Source organism: Trachinotus anak, unplaced genomic scaffold, assembly GCF_046630095.1.
Source record: "Trachinotus anak isolate AG129_WGS33_773 ecotype Australia unplaced genomic scaffold, CSIRO_AGI_Tana_v1 ptg000032l, whole genome shotgun sequence".
Classification (NCBI taxonomy): domain Eukaryota; kingdom Metazoa; phylum Chordata; class Actinopteri; order Carangiformes; family Carangidae; genus Trachinotus; species Trachinotus anak.
This window is the reverse complement of record NW_027273883.1, coordinates 16,070,606-16,086,047: the sequence shown is the minus strand read 5'-3', so window position 1 is coordinate 16,086,047 and position 15,442 is coordinate 16,070,606. Positions and strand designations below refer to the sequence as shown.

At 43.8% G+C, this 15,442-nt stretch overlaps 4 protein-coding genes across 5 annotated transcripts; 2 read left to right on the top strand and 2 right to left on the bottom strand.

Annotated features, from left to right (window-relative positions):
• Nucleotides 1-65: 65 nt before the first annotated feature.
• Nucleotides 66-5,974, bottom strand: LOC139613774 (uncharacterized). Of its 2 annotated transcripts, XM_071470661.1 has the most exons (3): nt 5,537-5,974; nt 2,023-5,258; nt 66-1,860 (listed from the first exon to the last, which is right to left on the bottom strand). In XM_071470661.1, the coding sequence occupies exons 1-3, from the start codon at nt 5,925-5,927 to the stop codon at nt 1,660-1,662; spliced, it is 3,828 nt and encodes a 1,275-aa protein (XP_071326762.1). In that variant the 5' UTR covers nt 5,928-5,974; the 3' UTR covers nt 66-1,659. The 2 variants fall into 2 exon arrangements, with proteins under 2 accessions (XP_071326762.1, XP_071326761.1); XM_071470660.1 differs by having other exon boundaries at nt 66-5,258.
• Nucleotides 5,975-6,249: 275 nt separating this feature from the next.
• Nucleotides 6,250-10,264, bottom strand: LOC139613786 (uncharacterized). The gene is made up of 4 exons (XM_071470684.1): nt 10,140-10,264; nt 9,103-9,841; nt 8,207-8,632; nt 6,250-8,093 (listed from the first exon to the last, which is right to left on the bottom strand). Exons 2-4 carry the CDS (start codon nt 9,356-9,358, stop codon nt 7,189-7,191), a joined length of 1,587 nt encoding a protein of 528 aa, XP_071326785.1. The 5' UTR covers nt 9,359-9,841; nt 10,140-10,264; the 3' UTR covers nt 6,250-7,188.
• An 829-nt stretch (nt 10,265-11,093) lies between these two features.
• Nucleotides 11,094-12,449, top strand: LOC139613811 (trypsin-3-like). The gene is made up of 5 exons (XM_071470727.1): nt 11,094-11,250; nt 11,341-11,503; nt 11,668-11,921; nt 12,012-12,148; nt 12,246-12,449. The coding sequence occupies exons 1-5, from the start codon at nt 11,211-11,213 to the stop codon at nt 12,393-12,395; spliced, it is 744 nt and encodes a 247-aa protein (XP_071326828.1). The 5' UTR covers nt 11,094-11,210; the 3' UTR covers nt 12,396-12,449.
• Nucleotides 12,450-13,923: 1,474 nt separating this feature from the next.
• On the top strand, nt 13,924-15,336 carry LOC139613812 (trypsin-3). Its single transcript, XM_071470728.1, has 5 exons — nt 13,924-14,046; nt 14,206-14,368; nt 14,533-14,786; nt 14,877-15,013; nt 15,111-15,336. The coding sequence occupies exons 1-5, from the start codon at nt 14,007-14,009 to the stop codon at nt 15,258-15,260; spliced, it is 744 nt and encodes a 247-aa protein (XP_071326829.1). The 5' UTR covers nt 13,924-14,006; the 3' UTR covers nt 15,261-15,336.
• Nucleotides 15,337-15,442: the final 106 nt, after the last annotated feature.

Below are 15,442 nucleotides of genomic sequence, written 5' to 3'. Positions count from 1 at the left end.
GTTAATCATGAATTAGGTTTAACAAGTGCTGAAGAATTTAACAAGTACTGCACAACACAACATAGTAACCAAAGGCAAGTTTTATTTAATCCAATATGTAGACATCATGGGAAATTCCTATTTCTTTCCATGCTAAAACAGTGGATAGAGGTAGAAGGGCACATGTTTTTATATGTTAAGACGCTGATTTTTTTAAACGCACAGGAACTGTTTTTTTTTTTTGTCTTTTTTTCTTCTTTTTTAAACAAATGGACCTTGCGTTTAATTTACAGTAGTAATGAAGATTTTCAGTCACTAACTGGGTCACCAAAGCTTCCCAAATGCCCATTTTTATAACAGAGGAGATGGGATTCTGTAATCATCTACATCTACAGTTGTGGAATTAAATCATTCATTATTCACAAATAATACATTGAATTGCACTCAAAAGTGGACTTCATTTTTATAAAAAATTGGTACATTCTAATCTGAAATAGTAATTCTGGTAAGAGATACACATTACATGGCACTCATCAGTTTACAGTAGGTGCTCAGCACCGCCACCAGAATCTGTTTAGAATCTAATTATCATGTGTATGACATAGTGAGAAAAATTAGCTGAATTTGACTGGATCGATTAGAGCAAAACATACATTTTAGATCGTGAATTTCATGTTTGTCTTGCCATTGTAAACAAAATTAATGACAAAACATCATGTAAATCCAAATTGAATTTATTACAAAATTCACTATTTGACAACAGTGTCAGAAATAATTGTGTAATGACACTACTTTCTCCCTCTTTCATCACCCAAAAGTTACATTCACAGAAAATACTTACTGTGAAATGACCTTAAGTGTAACTGTCACCGTTTGTTTTTGAATACTTTTGCTCTGACCAAATTATCAAGATGAGAACTTTTCTTACAAGATATTGGGACTCAGCCAGTGGTCCCGTGAATAAAAGTGCTTCCTAACAGGACTATACCGTCGTCAGCTTTTCACTGTATACTCTGACACAGGTCATCTGTGAGCACTACAACTGCTCCCCAAACTCTCCCCCCTCTGCCCCAAAAGCAAAAAGATTTCTTTACAGTATCTTAGAAAGAGTTGCTCTGTGTTTTGGGAGTGAGGTCACATTGTTGAGTCTACCTTAAGCACAAACTAGGCCTAGAATACCAAGACAGCAGACATGCAGACTGTACTCATTAAAGGCACACAGTATACTGTACATGAAGAAACACAGTTCAAATGGTTCAGGACATATGATCAGAACTATAAAAGTACTAATATTATCTAAATCTAAATGTCATTGGCAATAACTGAAATGTAGTTCACAGAAACTCATTAACCTGCAACCCTCAGAAGCTATTTAAACCAGAAAAGTATTTGGATAACTGATAATGCATTTTTTAAAAAGTGAAACTAATTTAATGGCACAAGTATACACCCCTCTATTTCAAGCGACACTGTGAATTAATTTAAATGAAACGGGCATCAAGTGTGCAGACTAAATCAAGTTTCACTTCTATCTTTTTGTTTCTAATGCCCATCCACTCAACTGGTCAAAGTGCACATCTGAGGGTCAAATAAATGAAGTTCCATTGAATAAAAATTATATATATATATATATGTATATATATAAAAACATAACTAAGTCTTGCTGCTATTGTAGAAATGTCAAATCTCTCCTTGTGCATGTTGCAAGTAATGCATCTGTAGATCAAGCTCTCGCGGAAGAGAGCACCCGCATATCATGCACTGGAGAAGTCGTTCTGGGGCAAAAGGCAAACGGGGTCCAAGTTTGTGAGGTTCTGTCCGCGGGGCAAGCTGAGGTAGGGGCAGGGTCTGTGGCATGTGTGGCCTCTCGCTCATGACTGCCTGTGGTGTGAAAAAAATATTTGGGTGTGGAGGTCTTGGAAGTGCACCAACTGCGACAGAGTGAAGAGGGTGAGGGCCAGGCAAAGCAAGAGGAGGGAGCGGAGCAAGTGGAGGTGAGAAAAAAGGAGAAGGCTGATTTATTATTATTTGAGTGCCTGTTACCATTGGTTGTTGCTGCAGCTCCTGTCCATTCCCTGGTTTGAGTTGCCCAGTGAGCAGTGTTTGAGGACCCACGGGATTACTTTGGAAGCCCCAAACTGGTGTTCCCATCCCCTGTCCAAACCGATGAGGCTCGTATTGAATGGAGATAGGAACCTTCTGTGTCGCTGTCTGACTCTGTACATTGGCCCAGCCAGATGACACCTGCTTTTGCTGCAGCTGAAAATCTTGATTATTTACTAATTTCTCAGGAGCGTTTATAGTCTTTGGAATTCCCAGTGGTTTTTGTATGTCCCACAAGGTGCTACCTACCCCGAGAGAAACAGGAGTTGAAATTGGCATAGCACTGCTTTGGTCTATTTGAGCTGAGGTGGATGCACCTGCTAAGCCTGAAGCCCACTGCTTCTGCGGCTCACAGCCGTTCCACGGCTTCTCTGGCTGGCTAACAGTCGACGGTATTATTTGAGGATTATTCATGTCCCATACTCTACTGTCCTCTTTTTTAGGCGGCGTGGATGGCTCCTTTTTTGTTGACACTGTGGCACCTGGCCATCTTGGCAGCTGAAGCTCTTGACCAAGCTTATTTGGTGAATTCCTTGAATTTGCCAGTGGAGCAGGTCTGACACTCCACAGAGCTGCCCCGTCAATGTAGGAGGTGGGAACAGAAAAATCATGTTGCAGAGAGCTCGTGGAAGCTAGCACTGTGGATGTAGGTGTATTACTCCAAGTAACGGGCTTGGCCTGCCTGTGCTGCTCCATCTCACTCACTGTTAAGGGGCTGGATTTTTTTGGCACAGACGCCAGGTGGGAGCTGACAACAGAAGCTGTATTCTCCTTCATGTGTGATGACTCTGAAGTCTGAGCAGATATGGGGCCTGACTGAGTTATCAAAGGGCTATCTGCCCAGCCTGAACTTCTATGATGGTGCTGCTGTAGGCCTGGTTGTGGAAGGCTGTCAAACTGTGCTTGCTGTGGAGCTGTGTGTTGCTGCTGTGATGATGGGACAGGCATTACCTCTCCACCATCTACCTTCCACTGCACCGGTTGAGGGTGTAGCTCGGACAGCCACGGCTCCTTCTGCTGCCTGCTTTGTAAATCCATGCGAGATGAGAGCATGGAAGACTGTGGCTGCACTGCCCTTCTGTGCAACTCAGCCTCTCTTATTGCAGAAACTTGAAAGAGAGATGGCTGAGAGTTAACCATCCCTGAGCCTCCCAATGGTCTGGACCAGCTCCACATGGGCCTCCCCCCTCTCCTCCCCCTACTGCCCCTGCCTCTCATCCTAGCACCAATTTGGAAAGAATTATACTGGCTGAAACCTTGGCGCTTGCGAGCATGAATTTTCTGGTGTACTAGCAGGCTGCTAAACCAGGAAAAAGTTTTGTGACACTCATCACAGCGATGAGGTCTCTCTCCTGTGTGTGTGTTCATATGATCACGGAGAAGATAGGCCAATCCAAAGCTTTTCTCACACAGGTCACACTTATGAGGTTTGTCACCATTGTGTGACAGCATATGATGCTGCAATTGGGTCTCGTCGCTGTAGCCTTTACGGCAGCTAGTGCAGCGGAATGGTTTCTCCTGATGCAGCTTTTGATGTGTTTTCATGTTCTGCAGGAAGGCAAAGTCCTTCCCACAGTCGGGACATTTGTATGGCTTCTTGCCTGTATGAATGATGAGATGTTGCTGTAAGTAGCTACTGAATCTAAAGCCCTTTCCACACACTTTACACTGATAAGGCTTGTCCTTGGAATGTATGCGCATATGTAGCTCTAACACTGAGCGATGGCGGAAGGTTTTCCCACATTCAGAACACTTGTACGACTTAATACTTATGCCATCACTTCTCAGTTTTGCCTGTATGTTATCACTACTTAACAGATTATATTGTTTTTTAGGTGGCGCTGCCACCTTTTCTAAATATTGTGCTACGGACTTGTGGACACTTAACAAATGTACATTTAAACTGGATTCATCACGATAAACACATGGGCAGTGTGGACAAGTGTGTCCTTTTTCCCAGTACTTGTTAATCTCCCTTGGGGGTCTGGGTGTTCTCTCCAGCGTCTCATACTCGGCCTCGTGAATAAGCATGTGGGCTCTCAAGTTAGCTGGTACACAGTAAGTCTGGGGACAAAGAGGGCATTTGAATGTGCGTTTCGGTTCCTCGCTCTGGTGTGTGTTCTCTTTCCCTAGCCCTCTAACTGCCTCCTGTATAGGCACAGGGGGCTGCTTGCAGGGCTGCTCACTGGAAGAGTTGGTTTCATGCAGTCTATGCTGGCGGCAGTGTGCCTTCATGTTCTGGGCAAAGGCAAATTTTTTGCCGCATTCAGGGCAACGGAAGGGCTTCTGGCCTGTGTGAAGATACTGATGCTGATGGAGGAGACTACTGTACTTGAAGGTCTTACCACAGATGTTGCACAGGTGAGAACGTGTGTTATCTGTGTGTTTGCGACGGTGGTCTTCCATGACAGAGTAGTGTTTGAAAACCATGCCGCACTCAGGGCACTCATAGGGCTTGAGGGCGGTGTGACATCGCTGGTGATAGCGCAGAGCCATGGTGTTTGGGAAAGTTTGATTGCACTCTTGGCATGTAAACATGCTCTCCTGGGAGTGGGTCATCATGTGCTTAGTGACTGACACCTTAAACTGGAACTCTTGGCGGCACAGGGGGCAGTGGTAAGGCTTTTCGACTGTATTGCTGCAGTTGTGGTCTCTCAGCTTATCCACTGTAGAAAAGATCCTCCTACATTCTGCACATTCAAAACTGCCTTCATCCATTGCATGCACCTCCTTCTTTGGAGTGACAAGTTGCTCCTCCTTCTCTTTATGTTCATTTCTGTGTTTAATGAGGCTGCTGCGGTGCTGAAAGGAAAGGCCGCATTCTTTACAGGTGAGGGGCAAGAGTTCATCCTCATGTGCATGAAAGTGGCGGTGAAGGTTGAACATCTCTCGGCGGTTGAACCTCTTCCCGCACTCCTTGCACACCAAACGACACTTTTTTGGCTTAGTAACCAAATCAGCATCCCCCTCGCGGTCTGCCTCCTCCTCATCTTCAACGACATCCTCTGTCCCGTCCACATATCCCACCAACTCCTCAGCCAGTTCCTTCTCTGTGCTCCTCTTATCATTGAGTAAGTTTTCCTCCTTGTGGACCTCTTTTGCATCAGTGCCAATGTTATGATCGACATGTGCATCCTGCTGCACTTTTTCAGCACTCTCTGTAACGTTACCGAGGTCTGGAAGAGAAAAAAAGCACATCATAATAATAACTTAAATACACAGCAAACAACTTATCTGTTGATAACCAAACAAACTGCATGCAACTAACACAGCTATCCACTTTCAGTGCAGGTAACAGTCTACGGTGCAGGATTGTGGCGGCTAGCTTGGTTTTGTTAAGGTAAATAACGTTAGCGGAGTTGACAGGGTGTACTGAACCTTTAGTGAGAGCTACAGCCCAGGTTAGCCTGGAAGCTAAAGCTAACAGTAAAACACATTAACACTGTTAGCATACCACACTTATCATTTTCGCCCCTCCGTGTTTTCGCCTCTTCATCGTCATCCTCAGTTTCGGACCAGTCGAAAGCCCGCTGGTCGCTGCCAGCAGCCTCGGCCATTTTTTCAGCCAGCGTTAGGTCCTCCCGTGAATTACATGTCGTTTTGTCGGTTCCAGCACCGGACTCGACACTAACCCCAGAATGGCTGGCAATATAACCGCCGTCGTTACCAACATTGGCTCTCCGCTCATCGTCGGGGCTCTCCGCGGTTTTATTACATGTTGTTTCGTCTCTCTGATTTAAGCCGCATCCCGACTCTACCGCCTCGGTCTTCTCCCCAGATGTTTCCACCTCCTCCGCAGGGGATTTCTGTCGTTTTGGAGACTCCGATGGGTCTACGGCGGCCATGTTTCACCCATGCACCCCCTTGTCCAGAGCACACAAGGATCACGTTAGCCAGCATGAACAAGGAATGAAATTTCCGGGCAAAACTTTCAAAATAAAACACTCATTGCTGGCAAACGGCTGAAGTTCATCATTCAGAAAATATAATTCAAAGCCCTTAAGTTATAACTTTCCCTGACTGCTACTGCTGCGAGTTTGTTGTTGGACACACCAAACACTCTCTTCACAAGTTAATTAATTCAACATAAACTTTTCAACATAACTATTAGCAATACATCAACGTTTTTTATACGCACTGTGACAAATTCACAAGTGATCTGCTGGGTTTACTTGCGGTCCATATCTGGCTTTTATTAAAGTTTAGTTACATTTCATCAGAACAATAGCTATCTACAAAATATAGCTTGTGCAAAACTACGTAGATGATGGCCATATGCTTGTTCTCAGCAACTATCTACAAACACATCCATCATACTGCATGCAAGATTATAATAAATAGCCCCCACATACTTATGTATGCTTTTAAATTCCAAGAGAAACATGGTTTTAAGTCTGAAGCCTACTGTGAGGTTATGTCTGATGGTTTTTTTGTTTGTTTTTCATAATCACCAAAACTGGCAATTTTTTTGAATGTGATTTTTTTTGTCTCAAAACGCACTGAACAGAACACAGTCTAACTTTATTGTCCAACCAAAGTTGGCAAAGTTTGTACCATGACACTTAAAAAAGCACAAGCATACATTAGCAGGTAATTACAATAGCTGTATACTACAATGTATGGTAACAACTGCAGATTACAAGTAGTTTATGACAATCTAGTTAATTTATCAGGAGAATTGAGACAGTACTGAACTAGTTAGTACGAGCATCAGGAGCTTTGCAGTTTTTCCGCAAAGCATGTACAGTGACATGCATTTTAAACATCAGCACCTACAGTATGTTGTTGTCTGGGAATTGAAAGTGTCATTCGTGAAGTTGTCATTCCACAGAGGAAACTGTTTCTCACAAAGTCTTTTAGCACAATATGTACGTATGTCTGAGGAACCAAGCTAACGTTAAGGCCAACCCATTATTTAATGTGTCAAATTTTCTCATCCATTTCAGTCCTCTTTGAAGACAAATTTAAGTGCGAGATGATCACCAGTTTGGAGTGCACAGTAAAACTCCAAACAACTCAGTTTATTTTAACAGAAATACTGTCAATAGAAAAAGATCATAATTTCTTGTCACATTTTGATGAGGATGTGCAGGAGTTTTTAAGTACTCAGCGCCGTCTTCTGCGTCTGTGATCAACAGCTCTTCCTCGCCGTGGCCTCTGCACACTTCCATTTGTGTCTGTGGGTGGATCAGAGGGAAAAGTGCCATGTATGTCAGGGGACGATGGTGCAGGTACCACAGCTACAGCTGACTGATTATTTGGATGCTGGGTGATCTGCGGCTGCTGCTGTATTTGTGTTTGGTGCTGTTGTGACTGTTGTTGTACAACATGTGACTGCTGCTGATGCTGTAGCTGTGACTGCTGTGGTGTTTCATTTCGCTGTTGTTGTTGTTGTTGCTGCTGCTGCTGTTGTGGTTCTATATGCTGCAACTGCTGCAGAGCTGGCTGTGGCTGTAAGTGCTGTTGAGATGTTTGTGATTGATGCGCTTGTTGTACACGATGTTGCTGTGGCTGTGGTTGTTGTTGGGCCTCAAGCACTCCTAACAGCCTTTGTAAGAGGACATTGTTTTGTTGTAGACTGACTGCTAATGCCTCTTGCGAAGCAACAAGTGTTCTCATGTCTTGTCTGAAACCTTCCCCAAACTCCCGCAGACTCTTTTCTACCCGATTTCCCAGTTGAATTGCTGCTTCTCCTAACCCTCGCAGCTCATCTTCAAGCCAGGAGCTGCGTGGAGGGGCTTCAAGAGGACCCTGTTGTGCTCCAAGTGATGGCTGAGGACTGCTGGGCTGAGGGCTGCCATTGAGGAAAGGAGCACTGTAGAGTGGGGAAGGAGGCAGCCATCGTTCTGATGGAGGGGGTGGTCCAATGCCCAGACCTAATCCTAATCCTAATTTGTCCTCCATGCTGTTCTCTACTGGTTCACACTCAGGTTCTCCCATGTCTCTCTCACGCTCAGGATTGTCCTCGTCTTTCTCCAAAGCATCTCTCTCTGATCCTTCCACTCCTACACCTGTGAAAACAATTTTAAGTGGACATAACATAATGTTATCTTAGTTGCATCTATATATTCTACAAAGAAAATGCATCTGAGTAATTTATTTTACATATTTAACTTATTTTTACCTGTATCTGAGTCAGGGAAACATGGGAAACTGGGCTTTGGTCGGGTGTTTTGCTTTTGCCTGGCTTGCTGAAGCCTGGGGCTGGGCTGGGAAGGACGTCCAAGCATTGAGGCCCCCCTGCTGGATGGCAGGTAACAGCTGCGGTGGCGGGCATCTGCTAGCCTACCGCCATTGCGCCTCTTTAAGTCGTCCCAGCGCTTCTTCACCTCTCGAAGGGTACGCGGGACTCTGGACACAGCATTGACTCTCTCTAGGATTCCTGCCCAGATGCGCTCTCTCTCCCGCCGCCGGAGCCTCCCCGCAGGACCAAAGAGTTCTCCTTCACACCGAGTGACTTCTGAAACCAACACCTCCAGCTCTGCTCCACTGAAGCGACTCTTTCTTTTTCCTGCACCACCAGCAGCCAGTGCAGCTGACATAGCTCTGTCTGTAGAGATACAGGTGAGAGAACAGCCCAAAAGGGAGAGGGAAAATATCCAGCTAAATATAATGTATGAGGAAGAGAAATATGCTTTAAGAATGTCTTACTTTGTGTTACTTTTTACTGTGCTAATCCAAAATACATTCAACTATAACTACTTTTGGTAACATCAAGTATTTATCTCAATTTAACAATATTATAAGTTAATTATAAGTTTTCATGTCATTAAATCATTCTTCTCTGCAAAATGCTGCAGGTGTCTGCATAGATAAAATCTATTAATGCATATCCTGACTTTACTTCAGTACACTTGTAACACTTTATACACAATAAAATAATTTTATGAATTATTTCTTATAAGTGTACTTATTTTGCACGTTGTTCCCATTAGGCTCTACATGCTCTACAGTTTATAAATAAACAAGGACCTGGTCCATCCAGTTTCCCATAATGGTCTTAATCTCATTCAGGCTTACTTTGTTCAATGGACAAGAGGTCATCTGAGGACATTCCAGGTGCCATGATGTTCGGATGCACGACTACCACATTGAAGGGGAGCCCCCCAGGTAATCCACTGTTCTGGTCACAGCTGCCCTCCGAGTCCTCATCCTCCCTGGGGAAGCCGTTTTCTGAGGCTCCCCCTCCAAAGGGTCCCTCCGGAGACTCCACTTTGATGTGCATGGGAGGTGATTGCTCGTACAGCAGCCCCCCCTCCTCGTAGTACTCAGTCATGGGTCAGACCTGATTTACAGCAGAACTGACTGGCGGGCCAATTCTGATTCTGACAGCTGCTTCTCCATCAACATGAGTTCAAGGTATAACTGAGCCTTCTGCTAAAGACATTGCAAGTCTTCAGTATACTGCATCAGATAACTATGAGCTGCCACACACACACGAAGGTGATTTCTTAGGAAATATAGACTAAGTATCTGTACATGCTGTTTTTAAACAGTATTCCTGAAATTATTCAAGTCATTGCTGCAGCTCATTGAGAAATACAATCATGTTGTGTATGATTGGAGCATGAAGTCCACAGACTTTTCCAGCTAGCTGCAGCCCCTTAAATTCATTTCTGTCATTTCCATGTATACTGATAGGTTACTGAAAACATCTGTACAATGTGTAAAAACACCTGGAGCAGGCTGAGAGCTACATCTGAACGTCCAGCTGTGTTACAGCGAGAAGCATCATCCAGGCAGAGAATCGCCTCCAGAGCTGAAATACAACAACAAGACATAACACTGCTTACAACTGCGGTGCATTTTTGAATATCCACGTTCGTATTTCTCAGGGACGATCACTTCTGTATTCTGTCGCATCGATGCGCATTTTTTTCTGCACCACATCCGCAATGGTTGCGCATTCCGCATACATTAGGTGCTGATCTTGCAATGGAGCTAGCTGTTAGCTAACGGCTAACCACAGCTTCAGGTAAAGCAACAGCTTTATCTGAACTGCCAGCGACAACTGGGCGGAATTGAAGAGAAAGCTGACGTTGTTTTGTGTTTCTTACCTCATGATAACGGCACATGGGAGGCAAAACAAAACCAAAACATAATTGGTGCAGCTGTTAGCTCAGCAGCCGATACACAAACCGAGCGCAGTCGCTTTCTGTTGACGTCACTGAACGGGGTCTATTCAGGACCAATCACAGTTCGGACGTGTTGCACAAACGGACCTTGGTTTCATTTGTACTGGTCACGTAGTTTTCTCTAAATTCATAGAAAGGAGCTTATATGCAGTTGTTCATTCAAAACAAGGGCCCCTGGAGGATTTGAGTAATTCCGTCTTAATTTTAGGGAAATAGAGACACTGTTAAATGGTGACCCCTCAGATAAATTAATTCCAATTAAAACCAGATTAGCTGAACATGCAAAAAATATGACGTTTGTCCAGAGGCAGTTCAAAAATAAAGAGAATAAATATGTGATATAGAGAATAACGTCTCTTGATGATGACTTAATGAAGGATTTAAGTAGAGCAGCTCTATTCACAAAACCTAAATGACAGTCGCAATATTTTGTCTTTATTTCCCCTATAACCCATACCAGTTTACATCACATCTTTCAGAAAACTTTCTGGGACCTTCTTAGAAATGTACCTAATATATAGTAAATAGTAAATAATTTGATTTTTAAACTATAATAATTACTGACATTCAAAAAAGTAATATGTTGTAGATGAACGTTGTGGAAAATCCCCCTGATAATCAGTCACCTGTTTATGTCTAATATCACTGCAACTACACACTTGACAAATGAGTTTGGTTTGTCTGTGTCCCTCCACCCTTGTCTAACGTTGTCTTCCTATTTTTTATTCAGTATTTAATTCATAGGCATGTATTTTAAGACAATAGTACTAAGGGCTGTATTTCTTAAAAATAGATGACTCATGGAAATTCATGTGTTCTTCTTTTTGACCAAGCTGCTGTTTCCCAGGTGGGATAATATTTAAACATAGTTCACAGTGCATGGGAAAATCCTTGAGAGAGGGTTAGATAAAGAGTTGTCGAGTTAGCTACTCAAGTGGTATATAAGCCCACTCATTCCAGTCCGGTGGTGTGTGAATTCACTAGGTACAGATCATGAAGTACTTCATTCTCCTGGCCCTGTTTGCTGCAGCTTGTAAGTTCTTGAATATGTTGTTTGTGTTCTTTTTAAGTTTGGATAAGTTTGAGAACTTAAAACTATCATAACTCTCTTTTTATATCCAAGTTGCTGCTCCCATTGAGGACGAGGATGACAAAATTGTTGGAGGCTACGAGTGCAGAAAGAACTCTGTGCCCTACCAGGTCTCTCTGAACGCTGGATACCACTTCTGTGGAGGCTCCCTGATCTCCAGCACCTGGGTGGTGTCTGCTGCTCACTGCTACAAGTCGTGAGTATAGATTCCAATAAAACCATAAGCCTGTCAACATTCATGATGAAACTACTTCTTCTGGTTCAAATTGGAAGAATTGTTTCTCCAAACACATGGCGTATACTGGTCACCACACTACAAGTGAAGATGAATGAATTTTTACCCTCATGCCTCTCTCTCAGCCGCATCCAGGTGCGTCTTGGTGAGCACAACATCGCTGTCAACGAGGGCACTGAGCAGTTCATCAACTCTGCCAAGGTCATCCGTCACCCCAGATACAACAGCCGCAACCTGGACAATGACATCATGCTGATCAAGCTGAGCAAGCCCGCCACCCTGAACAGCTACGTCCGCACCGTGTCCCTGCCCTCCAGCTGCGCCAGCTCTGGCACCCGCTGTCTGATCTCTGGATGGGGCAACACCAGCAGCTCTGGAAGTCAGTAGAGTGCTGCAAACATATCTGAAAGACAACTTGCTAGAAGTTAGTGTATGAACAACATCACATCTTGTTTTTCTTCCTCTCTAGGCAACTACCCTGATCGCCTGAGGTGCCTGGATGCCCCCATCCTGAGCGACAGCAGCTGCAGGAGCTCCTACCCTGGACAGATCACCTCCAACATGTTCTGTGCTGGATTCCTTGAGGGAGGCAAGGACTCCTGCCAGGTACCAGCTAAAGTCATCATCACTGTTTCTCCAAGTGGACGAGTCAAACTTCACAACACCCCTACTCACGTCTTGTTTTCTATCTGTGTCCTGTCAGGGTGACTCTGGTGGCCCCGTGGTGTGCAACGGTCAGCTGCAGGGTGTGGTGTCCTGGGGTTATGGCTGTGCCCAGAGGAACAAGCCTGGAGTCTACGCCAAGGTCTGCAACTACAACTCCTGGATTCGCAGCACCATGTCCTCTAACTAAAGAATGTCAGTCCATGACAGTTTCAATAAAAATAAATTATAAACATGAACCTCACTCTCTGTTGTTCCCTGTTTTGTGCTATTGAATAAACCAATGAAGAGAAGCAGCAGGAAGGGAAAGAAGAGAAGTAGCATCTCTTCTCTCTAGAAATGAGTAGAAGATAAAGATAAATCACTCAGAACTCTGCATAAATATGAAAAATAAATAGAATATGAAAACTATAAATCTACATATCGAAAACGAATAAAAGTGCTGCAAAAGGGGCGGCCCGATAGTGGAGTGGTTAGGGGGCGTACCACATGAGCTGATGCTTCTGGCAGGTGAGTGCTGGTTCGACTCCCGACCAGCCCGACTCTTTCCTATGTGTCATTCCCCCTCTCTCTGTCACTCTCTACTGTCCTGTCAAATAAAGGCAAAAATGCCCCAAAAAAATCTTTACAAAGTGCTGCAAAATGAAATAGTTCTCACCAATATTTGAGAAAAAAATACCTCATGAAATAAAAATGAAAAGGATATATGTGTTTCTGCACGTCAGCAATTAAAATGTTGAAAAGGCAGAGTTCTGTACTTGCCAAATAAACATTAAGGGATTGTACAAGACTGCGCGGCATTAGATGGATTTTGAGAGAATGACTGCTTAAGATTTCTTGCTTCATAAATAAAGGTAAATGCAGACTGCTTAATGTTCAAATCACTAAAAATATATATTACAATTTAAGGTAACTCACTCACCTTGGACGATAACTACTGTGCTTATTTCATCACCCTCAGGATATTTAAAACAAAAAGAAAAATGTTGCCCTGAGATATATATATCCACGTGTTTGCTTCAGTTCACTGGTGTGACAAAAGAGGACAGTAATAAATACTGTATGGGAACCTATGATTTCACATTAAGATTCAGATGTTGGGTCATCACAGCATCCACAGTTATTAAAAACAGAAGCAGTGCAAACAACCCCTGAGACATATTTGAGGACAAGTGTTGTTCCCATTAAAAATAGAGAAATTAATTAAGCATGAACACAGTATTAATAATAATGATGTGTGACAGTAATGGCACAGAAGAATTTCTTGTACGTTTGCCATTAGACTGCATTAAAAAAAGCAGTTTGAATATTTTACACGAGTCACTACCTTGTTTGTAAGTAAATGTTTTATGAAACACAGCCCTAGGAGAGAGACATTTAAATGAAAATCTTTAAATAGAAGTTTAGGTGAAAGCATGAACACTATGAATTAAATACTGGCCACTGATGAATACTTTCAATTTAACGTTAAAGTTGGTGTTTTCCTCCAAATTACTCTTGCATGTGGCTATGAGATAATCCACTGTAGTACAACCCACTGCAATCATTAAAAAAAAAATTAGGTTATTGTTTTGTTTTTTTTCATTAATCAAGAGTACATGACTGGTTGTGGGACTAAAGCATACATTGTCAATGTCGTGGCCCTCGTCTTCCAGATGTGTTTTCACACAGGCTGGTCAGCAGCAGAAAGATGAACATGGAAGTTCATGTCCTTGGTCAATCAGATAACAGAGGGACAGAGTGGGTTTAAAAGGACCTGCAGTGGAGCTGAACAGACACTGAGGCTCAGACACAAACCACCATGAAGGCTTTCATTCTTCTGGCTCTGTTCGCAGTGGCATGTGAGTATCAGTATTGGTTTTTACTCAGTTTTGAAAGTAATTTTGTTCATTTTATGACAGTGAAGGACTAAAACACATTTTTTAAATACTAATTAAGAATTCTTTGAAAATTGCTGTCCTGCAGAACATAAACTGTGTCTATTTCTCTACTTTTATCAGTTGCCGCTCCCATTGAGGACGAGGATGACAAAATTGTTGGAGGCTATGAGTGCAGAAAGAACTCTGTGCCCTACCAGGTCTCTCTGAACGCTGGATACCACTTCTGTGGAGGCTCCCTGATCTCCAGCACCTGGGTGGTGTCTGCTGCTCACTGCTACAAGTCGTGAGTATAGATTCCAATAAAACCATAAGCCTGTCAACATTCATGATGAAACTACTTCTTCTGGTTCAAATTGGAAGAATTGTTTCTCCAAACACATGGCATATACTGGTCACCACACTACAAGTGAAGATGAATGAATTTTTACCCTCATGCCTCTCTCTCAGCCGCATCCAGGTGCGTCTTGGTGAGCACAACATCGCTGTCAACGAGGGCACTGAGCAGTTCATCAACTCTGCCAAGGTCATCCGTCACCCCAGATACAACAGCCGCAACCTGGACAATGACATCATGCTGATCAAGCTGAGCAAGCCCGCCACCCTGAACAGCTACGTCCGCACCGTGTCCCTGCCCTCCAGCTGCGCCAGCTCTGGCACCCGCTGTCTGATCTCTGGATGGGGCAACACCAGCAGCTCTGGAAGTCAGTAGAGTGCTGCAAACATATCTGAAAGACAACTTGCTAGAAGTTAGTGTATGAACAACATCACATCTTGTTTTTCTTCCTCTCTAGGCAACTACCCTGATCGCCTGAGGTGCCTGGATGCCCCCATCCTGAGCGACAGCAGCTGCAGGAGCTCCTACCCTGGACAGATCACCTCCAACATGTTCTGTGCTGGATTCCTTGAGGGAGGCAAGGACTCCTGCCAGGTACCAGCTAAAGTCATCATCACTGTTTCTCCAAGTGGACGAGTCAAACTTCACAACACCCCTACTCACGTCTTGTTTTCTATCTGTGTCCTATCAGGGTGACTCCGGTGGCCCCGTGGTGTGCAACGGTCAGCTGCAGGGTGTGGTGTCCTGGGGTTATGGCTGTGCCCAGAGGAACAAGCCTGGAGTCTACGCCAAGGTCTGCAACTACAACTCCTGGATTCGCAGCACCATGTCCTCTAACTAAAGTCACTTTACAGTCATTTGTTGTTAAGACAGGAGAGTGTATATCCCTTTAATAAATAAATAAAACTCAATACTCACTCATCTGTTTGGCTTCTTGGCAGAGCACTACACATTGCAATCAATCTCATGGACTTGGGCCATCAACACATGCTGCAACAGCGCTGTAATTAACTCTGAACGAAA